The sequence below is a fragment of the Saccopteryx leptura genome, chromosome 2, assembly GCF_036850995.1.
Source record: "Saccopteryx leptura isolate mSacLep1 chromosome 2, mSacLep1_pri_phased_curated, whole genome shotgun sequence".
Classification (NCBI taxonomy): Eukaryota; Metazoa; Chordata; class Mammalia; order Chiroptera; family Emballonuridae; genus Saccopteryx; species Saccopteryx leptura.
This window is the reverse complement of record NC_089504.1, coordinates 307,271,748-307,288,352: the sequence shown is the minus strand read 5'-3', so window position 1 is coordinate 307,288,352 and position 16,605 is coordinate 307,271,748. Positions and strand designations below refer to the sequence as shown.

General features: G+C 41.0%; 1 protein-coding gene across 3 annotated transcripts in view; it reads left to right on the top strand.

The window, feature by feature from the left end:
* The first annotated feature begins 829 nt into the window (after positions 1-829).
* The window catches only part of CEP41 (centrosomal protein 41), a 43,411-nt gene continuing 27,635 nt past the window's right edge, over positions 830-16,605 (top strand). For 2 of the 3 annotated variants that reach the window (XM_066362674.1, XM_066362673.1), the window contains exons 1-2: positions 830-1,010; positions 13,089-13,152. In XM_066362674.1, coding sequence (XP_066218771.1) covers positions 978-1,010; positions 13,089-13,152 — 97 coding nt within the window. In that variant the 5' untranslated portion in view covers positions 830-977. The remainder of the gene's footprint in view (positions 1,011-13,088; positions 13,153-16,605) is intronic. The other variant, XM_066362672.1, reaches the window with a different exon arrangement.

Genomic DNA, 16,605 nt, shown 5'->3' with positions numbered 1-16,605 from the left:
TGTTCCTCCTGTGTAAAAAGAAACAATAATTTTGATGGATTTGGTGGGACATTTTGGAGCCAAGTCAAACTGCGTGTGTGTGATTGTTTTGTAAAGGTGCTAGGACTTAATTTTCAGATCTGGAATAAGAACAGGTGGTGGCTGATGGCAGGAGTTACAATGGTTTCTATGACAACGGGACTGGGTTTTAGTCCTCCTCCCATCCTCCACAAAACCTTCTGCAGCTTTTCTCATAAGGTGCTTATTAAATATTTGTTAAACGAATGATGAATCACAGAATGGTGTGTGTACTTTGCAATTAAGGCTGCCGTTCTCTAGCTAGCTAAAAGCTTTTAAAGCATCACTAATTACTGTATTTACACATGATATTTTACATAATTTGCATATTAACTTAACCTGAAAATAATAAGCTACAAATTCCCATCCCTGCTGAACAATCCTGTCATATGTCTGTTCCCTATGGTGGAAGAAGTAGTTCAGATGTTGCAAATAGCCTTAACGGGAGGCGGAGGGGTGGTGGTGGTGGTGGTGTGTATATGTGCCCTATACCGTGTTTGTTCCTCCACATTTGCTACCACACTTGTTTCCCTTACCCACCACCACCACCAGCCCCCTCCCCTCTCGAGTCCCTCCCCCATGGGGACCCGCGCAGCCGCCCACTCGCTGGCGCCGGGCTGCCCCTCCCCCGTACCCCTCTTCCCGCGCTAATGCTACAGCCAGTGGGGCCCCGCCGAGAGCACAAAAGGCCTCGGCAGCCGGCGTCTCACGTTGCCCTTGGCAACCATTGAGCCGACTGTCTCTCTACCTTGACCCTGCCGAGTGATAGTAAGCGGGGCCTTCATTGGCTGGCCGGGGAAGGTAGGCCAATCGAAGAGGAGGTTGTAGGGAGGCGGCTGAACGCGGTTACTGGGGTAGGAAGTTAGGGTTAGAGGCAACCGGTGAGGCTAGAACCCTGAGCGTGGTCGGTTGGAGAAAATATGTCTGTCCGGAGGCACATTGGGAATCCTGAGGTGAGGGCCAGGTCCGGATCGGAGAGGCGGAGGGGGCGGGCGCACCGGAAAAGGCTCTACGCGGCCAGGGAAACCAGCCGGCGACTTCCGCCGCCCGGAAGGCGGGAAGCGGCGGCCTGAGCAGGGTCTGAGGGACAGGGGGGCGGGGCGGGCAGCCGGGGGACTGAAGCCCTTCAGTTTGGGCTGGGGGCTGTTGGCCTGCACGCGCATATTTGTCACTGAGACGAGCGAAGTGCATAAAGACACAGACCCTTCCCTCAACGGGCTTACAGCCTTGGAGCAGCAGATACAAAACATAAGGAACATACGGTTGAAGCCCCCCGAACACTAAAGGAACAAAATCAAAAGGAGCCATCCTTTCTTACTGTGGAGCAGAAAGATCAGGACTAAGCAGACCAAGCCTTTTGGACAGGACGCAGAATATGACATTAGTATCGTTCCCCTCACTCCTTCCCGTTGGACCTTTTACTTTCTTGTCTTTTCCACCCCTAGTGCCCTGCTGCATTTGTGTTCATTCAATTTCAACTAGTGTTTATCGGACACCCCCACCTTGCAGTAGGTGCTAGAAACGCAAAGCCAGTAAGTCAAGGCCTTGGTTCTTTAGTAAACTCAGTCTAAGGAGGGGCATTTGTAAACAGAATTTCAATGCGATGTGGTGGGAACAAGATGTTAAAAGGGCACAGAGAAAAGATAGGACTCAAGAGAAGGGCCCTAGAGATGGCCAAGGTCATGAACCCGGTGACAAGCACAATAGGTAGGACAACAGGAGTCAAGTTAAGGAGGTGTGAACCCTGAGAGCGGGCAGCTCCCTGTAGAGTGGCAGGAGTAAAGTCAGGAAGGGCCTTTCTACTGGACAGGAGTTGCAGATTGTTTCATGTCATGGTGACTGCGGATAGCTATGTTAAGAAAGCTGCGAGGCTGAGTTTAGGCTCTGCGGGAGAGTTTCATGATGGATTATAATCTCCACCATGGAGGTGGGGAAGGTAGGTGGGGAAGGTAGGTGCGGAGAGTGGCAGTCAGGCTGCCCCATATTTATCTTGTATTCTGGTCAGAATTTGAGGAGCTTTTGAGAAGTTTTAAGGAAAGAGTGACACGATTACATCTGCATTTTAGGCACATGGTTGTGATACATTGTGGAGAATGGTTATGAGGAGCCCAAACAGGATAGGGAAATTGGTTGGGTGGTTATTATGTTAGAGATCTAAAATAAGGCCACGGGAGGACGGACAGAATTGAGAAATAGTTAAGAGGTAAAATCATCAAGACTTCATGATTAGCTTTGAGAAATAGGAGAGTGATAGATGGCTTAGGTTCCCAACTTGGGCTACTCATTGATGAGGATGCCATGCTAATGACATCAGGAAATATGGTTGAAAAGAAGATTACAGGGAGGAGCAGGGATGTGTGATTATACAGTTGTGTCCTAAATGGAGATGTCCAGCTCACTCTCTTGTTTTAGTGGCACTCAGGTTCCTGTAGTTTCTTAAGAAAATGCGTAAGAAAAACTTTTTATTTATGTATAAAATGTTAGTCATGTCTAAAAATGTTATTATTCAGCTTTCACATATATGTATTTGCCTGAGAGTTTGGTTGAGTATATAATTCTTGGTTGGAAATCATCAGCATTTTGAAAATACTGCATTGTGGTCTTCTATCATCCAGCGTTGCTGTGGAGAAGTCCAAAGCCATTCTGTTCTTTTGTATGCAACTTGATTTTTCCTTTCTGGAAGCTTGTAAGATCTTCTCTTAGTCCCCAGTGTTAAAATCTTTCACAGAGATATTCTTTGCTCTGAGTCTGTTTTCATCCATATTGGTGGACACCAGAAACTCATGTCTCTGTTGTGTAAAATTGTTCTTGAATTAGGTTGTTGTTGACTTTTCTCCCTCCTCTCTTTCTTGAATTCATTATTCTGATGTTGCTTCTGTATGACTGATTCTCTAATTTTAAAAAATTGTATCTCTTGTTTTCTACATCTTTATCTTTTTGCTCTGTTTGGGAGATTTAACGTCATCTTTCAATCCTTCTATTGAGTTTTTAATTTATGCCATCATGTTTTTAATTCTTAATAAAAATTAAAAATCTCTTATTTTGAAATAAATCTAGATTCACTGGAATTTGCAAAAATAGTCCAAAGTAGTCCCATATGTCTTTCACCCAGTTTTTCCCAATACTAAACCAGAAAACTGGCATTTGTACAGTGTGTGTATAGTTCTAGGCCTTTTTATCACATGTGTATATTTAATATAATCAAGATTAGCACATGTATAGGCTTTACAATCAAGATACAGTACAGAACTATTCTATCACTATAATATCTCTCTGATACTACCCCTTCCTAATCACATCCACTTTCTTCCCTTCATTATCCTAACCCCTGGTAACCACTAATGAGTTCTTCATTTCTGTAATTATATCACTTTTGAGAATATTACATAAATGGTATCAAGCAGTATATGACCTGAGATTGGCTTTTTCTCACTAGAATAATGTCCTTTGAGATGCTCCAAGGTATTGTGTGTAACAATAGTTCATTCCTTTTTATTGATAATTAGTATTCTGTGGATGGATGTATAACAGTTTATTTAACCATTGCAGGATGTTTGGTTGCTTTCAATGTTGGACTGTTACAAATAAAGATATGAACTTTTGGGTACAGTTCTTTGTGTGATGTTAATTTTCACTTCTCTGGGATAGATGCCTGTAAATACAGTTGCTGGGTTGTATGGTAAGCTTACATTTTAGGTTTTTTAGAAACTCAGTATATATAAGGTCTACCGGAAAGTTCTGTCCGTTTCTATCACAAGTTTCGACACGTAAGCACGTTTATTTGACGCATGTGTGCCTCTCTATTTTTATCACTTAATGTATACATACTCACGTAGCAAATTAACTAAAACAAAGTTGATTCACGTTAGTCTTATGTGTGAAGCGATAGTGTATCCATGGCTACTGATAAATTTCATTTACGCCACTGTAATTTTTACGAATTTTAACAAGGAAGAATGCTACAGAAGCATGTCTGTCGCATCCACCATATTCCCCGGATTTAGCACCCTCCGACTATCACATGTTTTTGTCCTTACAAAATTTTTTGAAGGGCAAAAAATTCAAAAATGAAGAAGATATCAAACAAGTACTGGTTCAATTTTTCGCATCAAAAGATAAAACATTTTTCAAAAATGGGATATACAAATTGCCCTCACACTGGCAAGAAATCATTAATAATGGCAATTATATTATTTAATAAAGTTTATTGACGATAAGAAAAATTTGTATTTTATTCCAAAAACGGACAGAACTTTCCGGTAGACCTTATACAATGATGGTATATACTATATACCCTATAGTCTGGGTATGTAATAGGTTAGCGCCTCCTTCCATTGTATCATCTAGGTTTGTGTAAGTGCACTATATGATGCTTGTACAATGATGAAATCGCCTGGCTGCATTTCTCAATATATCCTTGTTAAGTGGCATATGGCTGTACAAGTTTTTGTGTGGATGTGTATTTTCATTTCTCTAATAGTGTTTTTAAATATCTTTTCCCCTGCATAGTCTCAGTTTCCTCTATATTGCTTTTTTTCTTTGTGTTTTGTTGGTGATATTTGTATTAGTAAGTTTGAGCCGCCATAACAAAATACCACAGATAGGGTGGCTTGCACAAGAGAAATTTTTTTCTCCTGGGTTTGGGAGGCTGGGAAGGTCAAGATCAAAGTGCTGGCCAATCTGGTTTCTGGTGAGAGCTCTCCTGGCTTGCAGATGTGCTCACATAACTTCTTTCTGTGTTCACGTGTGGAAGAAGAACAGGCTCTTCGGGTCTGTTTTTGTAAGAAAATTAATCCTATTGGACTTGTGTCCCACCCTCCTGACCTATTTAACTTTAATTACTTCCTAACAGCCCTGTCTCCAAATACAGTTACATTGGGGATTGGGGCTTCAATGCATGCATTTTGGGGGACACAATTCTGTCTATAACAATGTTCTCAGACTTTTTTTATTACTAAATTGGACCAGATTAAAACTCTCATTAAAAAAATAAGTTCTTTAAAAGACCTATTTTAAATATGAGATTGCCTTAAATGAAACTTTTTAAATTGATACCCACTCCCTTCATTTTATGGACTTCTTCACTATAAGGAGATACGTAGAAAAATTCTAAACAAAATGTGTAATGGTATTTTAAAAAATCTTTTACACGTAAATCTTATTACATATGTTGTAGTTGAAATGCAACAACGTGAGTCCCATTTTAAAAGGGGGAAAAGCTCATTCATTTTTTTTGAATGATTTGTGATTCAGACCATCTCACTCATTTTTTTGTGATTTTCTTTCAGAAAAATTCCATTGCTGACTTCTCATTTTCTCCCTCCTTCTCCAATATCCTTGTCTTATTTGCATATGTTACCAACCTGCCAAAATCCTCTTCTGACTGTGTGGCTCACAGCTCAGCGTTGTTAGTACCTGCCATTGTCTTCAGGATGCAGTCCATTCAGGATTCTCCACTTGGAGTTGACTTATCCATGCCCAACCTTATACCACAGGGTTCCATACACCTGTGGTTCTTAACCCTTTTCAGGTTATAAACTCCTTTGAAAATTTGGTGAAAGCCAAGGGACCTTTCTCCAGAGAAATGCACATGCACAAATTTACATACAGTTTCATAGGACTCATGGACCTCCTCAAACCCATCAGTGAACTCCATAGTCAGAACTCTTGCCAGAATGAGGCTGCAGTAGAGTGTGTAAGGGCTCAAGCTCCAGAGCCAGACTGCCCAGTTTAAATCCAGGTCCCATCACTTTTTTTTTTTTTAACTATAAGCTTTTTTTTTTATTATTTTTTTATTTATTCATTTTAGAGAGGAGAGGGAGAGAGAGAGAGAGCGAGAGAGAGAGAGAGAGAGAGAGAGGAGAGACAGAGAGAGAGAAGGGGGGAGGAGCAGGAAGCATCAACTCCCATATGTGCCTTGACCGGGCAAGCCCAGGGTTTCAAACCAGCGACCTCAGCATTTCCAGCTTTATCCACTGCGCCACAACAGGTCAGGCTGGTCCCATCCCTTTTAACCTCCATAAGTCACTCAGTGGCCTCAGGAAGTTACTCTGCCTTTCTATGCCTCTGTTTCCGGATATGTAACATGAGGATAATAATGTTTACCTCCCAGGCAGTGATGGAGATTAAATGAGATAATGGAAGCATAATGCTTATGGAGTGCCTGACAACATAGTTAAGTGCTCAGTAAATGTTGGCAGCAATTACCTTTGTTATTGTTGCTGTTCTTGGACCTTCTCCAGCTGATAGAACAGCAAATTTGCGTTCTTAACACATGCTTTTAAAAATGCTTTGCTATGAAAATTTTCTCCACGTGGAATACTTTTTCCTCCTTTCCCCCATCTTTTTGTCCATAAAAGCTCAGCCCTTAAACACAGTTCCAGTGCCATTTCTTCGGTGAATTCGCCCTTGTCACCCCCAGTGTGAGAGCTGTTTCTTTGTTTCACCTTCCTAGAGCCCCGATGTTTGCACTGCTCATGTGGCACCAGCATGTGCACTGCAAGTTGCTTGGGTCTCCGAACCTTCTTCCCATTTGGCAGTCCTTACTGCTGTCACTCTAGGGCAGTGGTTCTCAAACATTTTGAAGTCGGGGCGCATTTAAACTCCTACAAATAATTGTAGATGTACTATATACAAATTTCTGAGAAATATGTTATAATAATTAAGTCAAATATTAAAGAAAAAATATTAAGTCCAAGCATGCTTTTATGGTAATTAAATTAAATAAATACGACAAAATTACATTTCTTCTGACATTAAAAAACATTTTTATATTACATTTTTTGAATTATGCTTTTTAGAATTTGTTAAAAAAGAGGGGTTAAAAAAAAAATGTTATCTTTTTATATATATAGATACATTCTTAGTAAGATTTAGTAAATTCAGCAGGTCCTGGTGTGAATGTGTTAGTTTTTTCATTCTTGTGTTTACGAGAAGCATGAGCCTGATGTGTCCTAGCGATTTCTTCAATGTTTGGGCATATGCTTGAAAGGTAAACTCTCATTTCCTCGTTAATACATTGAAGAATTCTTCTCTTTTTACTCTGAATTGTGTTGAGGGTAGAAAATCCTAATTCACATAAATAGGATGTTGAAAATTGTAGTAAAGTGTTCAAAGCTTTTTTAGATATTGCCACATTTTCTTCTTTTATAGAAATTCTAAAGGCTTCAGGAGACAATTCCTTATGTTTAATCATCAATCCACGATCAGTGGATATAGCTGCCAGTTCTTCTTCTGTTAATGTTAAACCAAAATCACTTGAAGCTTCCATGAATGGGTTTCTAATCCAATTGTATTGTTCAGTGTTAAGTGATAGAAAATGCTATAAATTAAATTCTGACCATCAGCTTTCAAGTCCTATTTTATTTACACTTAACTTTTGCTCACTTCCAGAATCAGATTCTTCAATATCCCGCTTCTTTTTGAGAAATCTATCCATTTTATTTGGATGTATTTATCTAAAAAATAATATAATGATGTGTTAATAATAAATATAATAATGATGTGTTAACAAAAAGAGTGGTATTTCCATAATGAAATGGTATAATAGAGTAACTATATTTTTATATCTGGGCACATGCTGCGAACCAGCACAGTTTGTAATTCCAGGTCCGAAGTGGGAACGGTATAGAATTAAGAAAATACCGGTCAGGAAGGCCCTGTAATTGCTCAGGCAAGAACAAAGCATACCCCAAAACCGCATCTTGCTTTATTTATAGGGCAAAGTGAGGCCATTAGCAAATCTGAACTTTACACCAAAGGATACAAGAAACTTGCCTCCACTCTTTCCGGGGAGCATGGGGGGCAGTGTAAACAATCCAGCACCACAGCTTAACAGCTGTTTACAACCTAATCAGGCAAGTGAGGTGGGGGGTTGGGCAGACTGTCAGCTTACAGCCAATTCCCCACACCTCTGCCCCCCAAAATCTAAACTCCAACAGACACATATTTCTCTAGAATACCACAGGGCACACCCTTTGAGAACCACTGCACTAGGGCAAGGCCTTGGGCAGCTCACAGCGATCTACAAAAGCTGGAGCCCCAGTCCCAAGTACGGGAAGTGAGGGGCGTGAATAGTATAAAGTGCTGTTTCTATCTGACTGGGGCCTCCCTAGCTGTCTCCCTGGAAGATATGTTGGTGCCAGGTCTTGAAAATTGAATAGAAATTAAATAGCCAGGATGCAGTGGGTACTCAGGGCATAATTTTTTGACCCTCCTAGAGTGTGCGCTCTCAGAAGATCTTTGGCATTTTTGGTTGCCCTCAAAGAGCCTGTGATATACTACCCCAAACATGATCTTTCTCAGTTCTTCTCTCCCGATGAGAACTCCATTATGACCACCTATCTTATATCTTTATCTTCAATATAGTGTATCGAAGCTATCCCTTCCAGCGGGCTCTCATCCTTTCCCACTCCCTGTTACCATACCTTCCTGCCTCACTGTCAAGCTCTTTATCTAGCCCATTAGCCTGTAAACATTCTCAAATCTCCTTTCTTCCAAAAGAGAAGAAAATAACAACGAAAACTATTCCGTAGCAACTCTCAAGGCAAAAAAAAAAACAAAAAACCATCTGGCTACTGTCCTCTTCTTTCCTACTTCCCCCCCCCCACACACACACACACACTCACTCACTCAACCTGCTGTTTTTGCTTCTGTGCCTGTCAATTACTGTGACACATCTACCAGGGGCGTCCACATGTCCCAGTTGACTCAGTAATCCAAATTCACTTTTCTGTTTTTCTCTTACTTGATCTGCATTCTTGTTCGCTAGCTTGACAGCACCCATCACGTTGGCTACTCCCTTCTTCCTGAAACTCTTCAGTTTCATGACCCGCTTCCTTCTAGTGAGTCTCATCCACGACATTTTCTTCACCTGACCTTACATGGTGGGGTTTCCATTCTCAGGCTGCACACTGTCTGACAGCAATGTGTCCTTTCCAGTGGCTTCCCCTGCTGCCTATATGGTGACAACCTCCAAATGTTTTTTTTCTAGCCCAGGTCTCTCTTGATCCACCCAAACAGCCAGCTCACCACTTCCACTGTGGGTAACCCATGGAGACTTCATCCTCAACGCGCCCCAAATGGAACACATCATGTTTCTCAATATGTTTTCTCCTTAAGTCCCTTTGGGGGCATAGGATCACTGTCCTCCCCCTATTACACTTGCTCATTTCAAGTCATATTGACTGTACATCCTAAAGATTTCTTGAAACTGTCTCTTCCTCCCCATCTCGCTTGCTACTTCCTTAGGACCACAGATCCTCTTAGCACAACTGCCTCTTGACTGCTATTTGTGCGCCCATTCTTGACTATAACCCTGTTCTCCAGAGAGATCTTTCTAAAACGTAAATACAAGCCTATCATTCCTCCTCAAACTGTCTTCAATGACTTCCCATCATCTACACAAGGGTTTTTCAACTTCAGCACCATTGACATTTTGAGCCAGCTACTTCTTTTGCTGTGAGGACTTTGCTGTCATTGTAGGATGTCTAGCGACGTCCCTGGCCTCTCCTCACTGCATGACAGTAGCCCCCCTACCACCCAGTTCTGACAGCCTAAAATGTCTCTAAACATTGACAGTTGTCCCAGGGATAAGTGGAAAAAATTGCCCTTGTTTGAGGACCAGTTATCTATAAGGTAGAATCTAGATTTTTTTTTAGCATGGATATGACACCTTTTATGATCTGCCTCGTCTGTCTCTCCAGCCTCATATTGCCACCTATGGTTGCCCTGAAAGAGCTTGTAATGATGTCACAGACCTGAACCATCTCAGCTTCTCTAACAGTGGGAACGCTGTAGCTCCCACCCACTATTCAGCTCTCAGATTTCAGCTTAGAAGTCACCCTCAGGAAACAGTTCTTGACTCTTTTGGTCTGGATTAGGGGCCAGTCTTACATGCCCCTGATGCACCCTCTGCCTTCCTCTCCTTGTTTGTCATGCAGTGTGGCATCTGTCCGTTCACTTGCCTTTCTTTCCAGCATCAGCAAGAGCTGGCTGGCTAACATTGTGTCTTTTCCCTCTGCATCCTCAGCACAGTGGCTCACTCCTAGAAGGCACCCAGTGAATGCCGACCGCGTGGATGGTTGACGCCCAATGAGCTTTTGTTGAATGGTTTTCCTTGAAACAGCTTCTTTCTCAGTTCTTTCACTTTCCACAATCCCGTCCTGTTTATGTAATTGAAAAAGGAAAAGAAAAAAAAAAAAGCCAGTTGGTCAGTAGGTCAAGAAACAGTCACCCCACAGCAAGAATTTTAATGAAAAAAGTATGTCAGTTCCTTAAAACCTACGGCGCTCTGCTTAGAGCAGAGGACAAATAATTTTACGTTGCGGTTGGTACTAGAAAGTCGAGAACGAGAAGTTGGACCAAAATGGGAAAGAAACACTACATTTTCCTCCTGCGGCATATGGACTTCTCATTAGAGGATGTAAGGGGAAACCGGGGGTGGGGAGGGCTCAGCGCCTGCAGCTGTCCGCGCTCCTCCCCCCCCCCTGCTGCCACCACACCTGGTCCCCAGAGACACCCTCACTTCTTAGCTATGTTGGCTTAGGTATGGACAAATATCCCCTTGGTTCAGCAGAGACTAGCCTGGAATTTTTCAAAAGGAGCTTTGCTAGGCAACTATTAAAAAAAAGTAAAAACAGGAAATAGCATATAGAAATTATAAAAAAAAAATACAGAGAGCAAAACAGAAAAAAAGGAAAAGAAAGTTTCTAACCTAAGATAACAGAATTCTGGTATTAGCTTTTCTTGACTCAATTTACCATGTTTCCCCTGGTTTTTCATTTTGTTTTGCTGTGATAATTTCTGCCTCTGGGGAAACCCTCCTAAAGTTCCCCTTTTTATTCTTTGAATATTTTCTTTCACTTAAGAGTCTGCTCTAGGCTCTGGCTAGGTGGCTCAGTGGATAAAGTGTTGTCCCAGCGTGCCAAGGTCACAGGCTTGATCCCCAGTCAGGGCTCATTGAAGAAGCATTCAATGAGTGCACAACTAAAATGGAACTAAGTGGAACAAATTGATGCTTCTCTCTCGCTCGCTGTCTCTTTCTCTCTTCCTTCCCCTTTCTCTCTCGCCGTTCTTCTCTCTCTCCCTCTCTCAAATCAGTAGGGAAAAAGGAATCTTCTCCCTCTTTCTAAGAAGGAGTTGAAATTGGCATTACAGTCACTTTCTCTTCTCGAAAGCAGGTTACTGGTCAGATGGAGAAAGCTTTCTCTCGGGATAAAATAACTCAGGGGTCCCACAGACACAGCTGAGGATCAATGCTAAGCATCCATGGCAAAGGCTATACTTACCTGGGGTGAAATGAAAAACATAGGTAATGTCAATGAGTTTTTTAATAATACTAAAGTACAGACCTATTTTTTGTTTGTTGTTTTGTTTTGTTTTTAATGGTTGATTTTAGACAGAGAGAGGAAGGGAGAGAGAAAGACGGAGAGGGAAGCATTCATCTGTTGTTCCACTTTAGTTGTGCATTCATTGGTCATTCCCATAGTGCTCTGTCTGAGGATCGAATCCACAACCTTGGTGTTTTGTGATGACACTCTAACCAACCGAGCTTAACTAGCCAGGGTGCTGATCGTTTTATTTTGAGATTTTTTTTTTTAGCTATTAAAATGGCAGATGGTAGTTGTGAGTAGTTAACTAAACGCTGTCGTTAGCTGTGTTTTCAAGGGCAAGTAATACAGATTTTAAAGTTTGATGTTCTTGTCTAAGGAACTCCTGGGTAGTTGCTCTAATACAGTCCTCATTCTAGATATCCACTTATTGATTAACTGTCCATAAAAGGTACTTACCAAGCACTAAATCCTGGGTGAATACAAACTTGAGTAAGCTATTGCCCCTGCCTTCAGGGAGGTCCTAGACTAGGGAAGAAGGTTGAGGTGTACACAGTGGTCCAGGCGTCCATATTCTGGGAGCCGGGGAGAAAGTGCCTAATTCCACCTGGGGCAGCTTATAGAGGAAGTGAAGTTCTGCCCAAGCACATGTTGAGAAAAGGAATTCTAGGCAAATGTGCGAAGACTGGAGAGCTGAATGAATACGGCATGTTCAGGGAACATTTGGGCAACTTCACCTTGGAAACATGTGGGTGAGTGGCAGAGACAAAGCTGGAAAGGTGTTCCCCATTTTAATGTCCTATTCCACTGCTACCTGCGACTGAACATCCGGTTTTCATATGTGCAGGCAAGAAAGAAGCCTAAGCAAGAGAGCTGCTGTAGTATTTTGTGATGTCTATTCATGAGCCTGCCCTCACTTTATTGGCTTTTGAAAATAACACTAGAACTTAATACGGGTAAATGTCTTGAGCTCAGATTCAGAGTTCACTGCCACGGTACAGGACGAGGGAGCCCCAAGATAAGCGTTTTTGCTGACCATAAACTGACCCTGAGCCTATGATGTGTCCCAGCTGCCCCGAGAGCAGGTGCCATCGTAGTAACATCTGGGAGCCTCAGCCTCCAGGCAGCAGTGGCAGAGGGCCGCCAAACCCGTCCTGGCCTGCCAACATTGGGCCACAGTTCTCAGGTTCAGATCCACGTGCCACTGTGTTAGGGGAGATGTGGATAAACTCTCGAGGCTCTCCAGAGGTGATGGCACACCAACCATCAGCTGAAGAGTGAAATAGAAAAGAACAGGCGAGCAGCCATGAGTTATTTTCACTGATTTCTGGAGGCAGCGTGGGCTGGCTTATTCCGGCTTGCAGCTATGGACCAGACGGACATCAGCGACAAATTCTGAATAATTTTTCAGACCTTTTTTCCTAATCCTTTTCTTCCATATGCTGTGAGATTGTTTTGACAAAATACGGACATGTTTTGACAGAAACAAGAGAACCATCTTCACCTGCAGAGATGCAGGTAGCAAACAGCCCTGTCCCGAGGGGATGGCTGGACCTCTTGCCCTTTCCTTCTTTAAATCTGCTGACATTTTAGCGTTGTTCTTTTTTTTAAGTACCAGACTCGTTTCCCACTTGGCCACTTATCCATACATTAATCTAATTTATTGTGCATTTTCTTTCCTTTTTTTTTTTTTTTTTTTAGTATCTGACCAAACGGATACCACAGAACCCAAAGTATCAGCATGTCAAGTCAAGACTGGACACTGGTGAGTAAACATTAGCACATTAAAACTTTTTACAGAAATCCAGTAGCTAATTACTAACAAGCAACAGCATGGCGTGTGTGGTATAAGTCACAGCTAAAAGTTTCTCACTGTCTTGTTTGATGTCTTTCTGGGCTCAGGGACCTATCTTTGAAACTCGTATTTCAAATTATCAGTTAAAATTTCTGTTCACATAATTAGCGTATTATAAACTGGAGAAAACATTGTTCAGTAAGTTGCAGGGCTGAAGCTAATAAATATCAGGTGGTCAGCCTCTATCTGGGGACACCTTAAGTGTATTTCTTTAAACCGGGAGCAATAGATTATGCTGTGGACGTTTGTTCTATTTGGTATTTGCAGAAACTCAGCAACATGCAAAGCCTGTGGGACTACAAAGATGAGTGTGAATCTTGATTTCTGCAATCGAAGAGCTTAAAATCAAGTGGAGGCAGACAGACTTGAATGAGTAACTGAAATACCAGACAAAATTAAATTAGTGCCACATTTCAGGTGAAATGAAATTTGCGTGCATTACTGCTTGTTTCCATGCTGTTAACATTTTTCACCTGGCCCCTAGTGGATTTGCAACCTTGTGAAATTTTGGTTGGTTATTTATTTAGGGTTTTTTTCCCCAAAACTTCTAAAGCCTGCTGTGGAAAACCTATCCTATTAAGGTGATTTCGCTCAGAGATTGGGGTATGGCGTGCCTTTAGCAATACTGGATATTCCACCAGGAACCTGAGGACAACTGAGAAAATAAATTGGGATGCTGACTTTGTCTAAATCTCGTTCATTTTGTCTTTCTCCAGTCTCCTTTGAAATCATTATTTTCCACTATATGTGTTTCCTCTTATAAAATAGTATGAAATAGACTGAAGTGTTCTAAATGAACCATACTTGGCAGATACAATTTCTGGGGACCTTTCTTTCAAATATATCTGTGCTGTACAGATCTTTATTTCCTTGCAAATATCCTGTTTAATGGGAGGTAAAAAAAAATATTATCTGTTTTTGAGAAGGAGGAAATTGTGGCAGAGAGATTATATGATTTACTTGATGTTCAATAAAGGAGACAGGGCTGGGGTTTGTATGCAGGATGAGGAAGGCAGCGTTGGGGACCCAGCACAGTTCTGTGTGCTGTCCTAACATTTCCCTAGCCTCATCTTCCACAGATGCCTCCCACCCATCCGACTCTCCCTATGTCCCCCTTCATTGCCACTGTGACCCACTTTTCTAGAATAAGCTGTTCCATGAGGGAAGCACTTTGATGAAAAATGCCATATTTTCTCTGAGAAGTCCAGATAACGTTTTAAAAACTACTATGAAGGAATACATTTCTTTTGGAAACTTCTTAAAATTAAAAAAAAAAAAAAAAACACTTTTAGAGCTGGAGGTTTTTTCTCAAATATATAGATTTGTTTATCACTTCATATATTCATCTCCTGGAAATTGAGTTGGGATTTGTGAATGAAAATTTCTTTCTTTTCAGTTTCTTAGTTCATAACCAAAGTTTGACTCAATATAATGGTACCTGAAATTAATTTTCGTGTTGTTTTTTTTTTACTTGAGATACTCCTTTTTAAAATTCATACTAATTATCTCTATCCTTTTATATCCTGAGATTTTTTTTTAAGCTAGTGTTTTGCTAATTAATTTTTTTTATTTTGAGGTAATTATAGATTCACATGGTATTGTAAGGAATGATATAGACAGATTCCATGTACCCTTTACCCAGTTTCCCATGGTAACGTCTTGTGAAACGATACTGCAGCATCACAACCATGATACTGACATTGATGCATGCAGTCTGGATACGGAACATTTCCATGACCACAAGCATCCCTCATGCTCACTCATAAGGCCACATCCGCTTTCCACCTCCACCCCCTTCTTAACCCTGGCAACCACTAATCTGTTCTCCGTTTCTATAACTTGGTCATTTCACAAGTGGTATATAAATACAATCACACAGTATGCAACTTTGTGGATTGGATTTTTCACTCAGCATAATTCTCTAAAGATCTATCCAAGCTGTTGGTGTGTATTAGTAGTGTATTCCTTTTTATTACTGAGTAACTACCATGGGAGACTGCAGTGTAACCAGCTGCCTGTTGAAGGACATCTGGAATGTCTCCACTTCTTAACTATTACAAATAAAGTTGCTGTATACATTTGTGTACAGACTTTTGTGTAGATATAAGTCTTCATTTCGCTGGGATAAATGCCCAGAAGTACAACTGCTGTGTTTTTTTAAGAAACTGCCAAACTCTTTTCCAGAGTGGCTGGACCGTGTTATATTCCCACCAGCAACGTGTGAGTGACCCACTTCCTCCACATCCTCACTGGATTTCTTTAGTGGTGTGGCCATTTTTATTTTAGCCATTCTGATAGACACATAGTGGCATATCAGTGCAGCAGCGATTTGCATTGTCCTAATGACCAATGATGTTGACCCTCTTTTTGTGTGCTTATTTGCCATTTATATATATATCTCTCTTCCGTGCAATGTCTGTTCCTGTCTTTTGCCTATATTCTAATTGAATTGTTTGCTTTTTAATTGAATTCTGAGTCTTCCTTATATCCTAGCTACTAGTCCATTGTTCGATACATGATTTACAAATATTTTCTTCCACTCTGTACCCTGTCCTTTTGTCCTCCCAACAGGGTCTTTCAAAATGCAAGTTTTAGTGTTTGGTCAAGTCCAGTTTTACAGTTCCCTTTTATGGATCATGCTTTGTTGTCAAGTCTAAGAACTTTTTGCCTAGCCTAGATCTCAAAGAGCTTCTTTCATGCTATTTTCTAAAAGTTTTAAGTTTTGCATTTAAGCCAATGATACGTGTTAAGGTAATTTCTGTGTAAAATGTCAGAGATTGAGATTAACTTTTTGTTTATGTGTGTTCAGTTGCTCTAGCACCATGTGCTCAAAAGATGGCCTTGCCTCATTGAACTGCATGTTCATCTTTGTCAAAAACCAGTTGGGCATATTTATGTGGCTCTATTTCTGGGTTCTCCATTCTGTCCCATTGATTTGTGTGTCTGTTCCTCTGCCAGCACCACACAGACTTGATTACTGTAACTATATTGTAAATGACTTACTTAAACTTGGTTAGACTGATTACTCACACTTTACTTTTCTTTACAAAATTACACTGCTCACAAAAATTAGGGGATCAGGGAACATGCAGATACTCCAGTACCTCCAGCCTTTTGTATAGTGCATTTTCACCAATGAATTAAAAGTTGGTTTTGCATCTCATTTGCATAACCAAACAACTTTCTGACTTGTTTGTTTTTCTGATGTTCTTATTTAATAATAAAAAAACCAAATGCTTTTTTTTATCACTTCATATTCATTTTGGAATATCCCCTAATTTTTGTGAGCTGTATATTTTACTGATCTGGATCAGTAAAATATACTGATAAATATACTGAAAATTCTTTTTCTTTTCCATATAA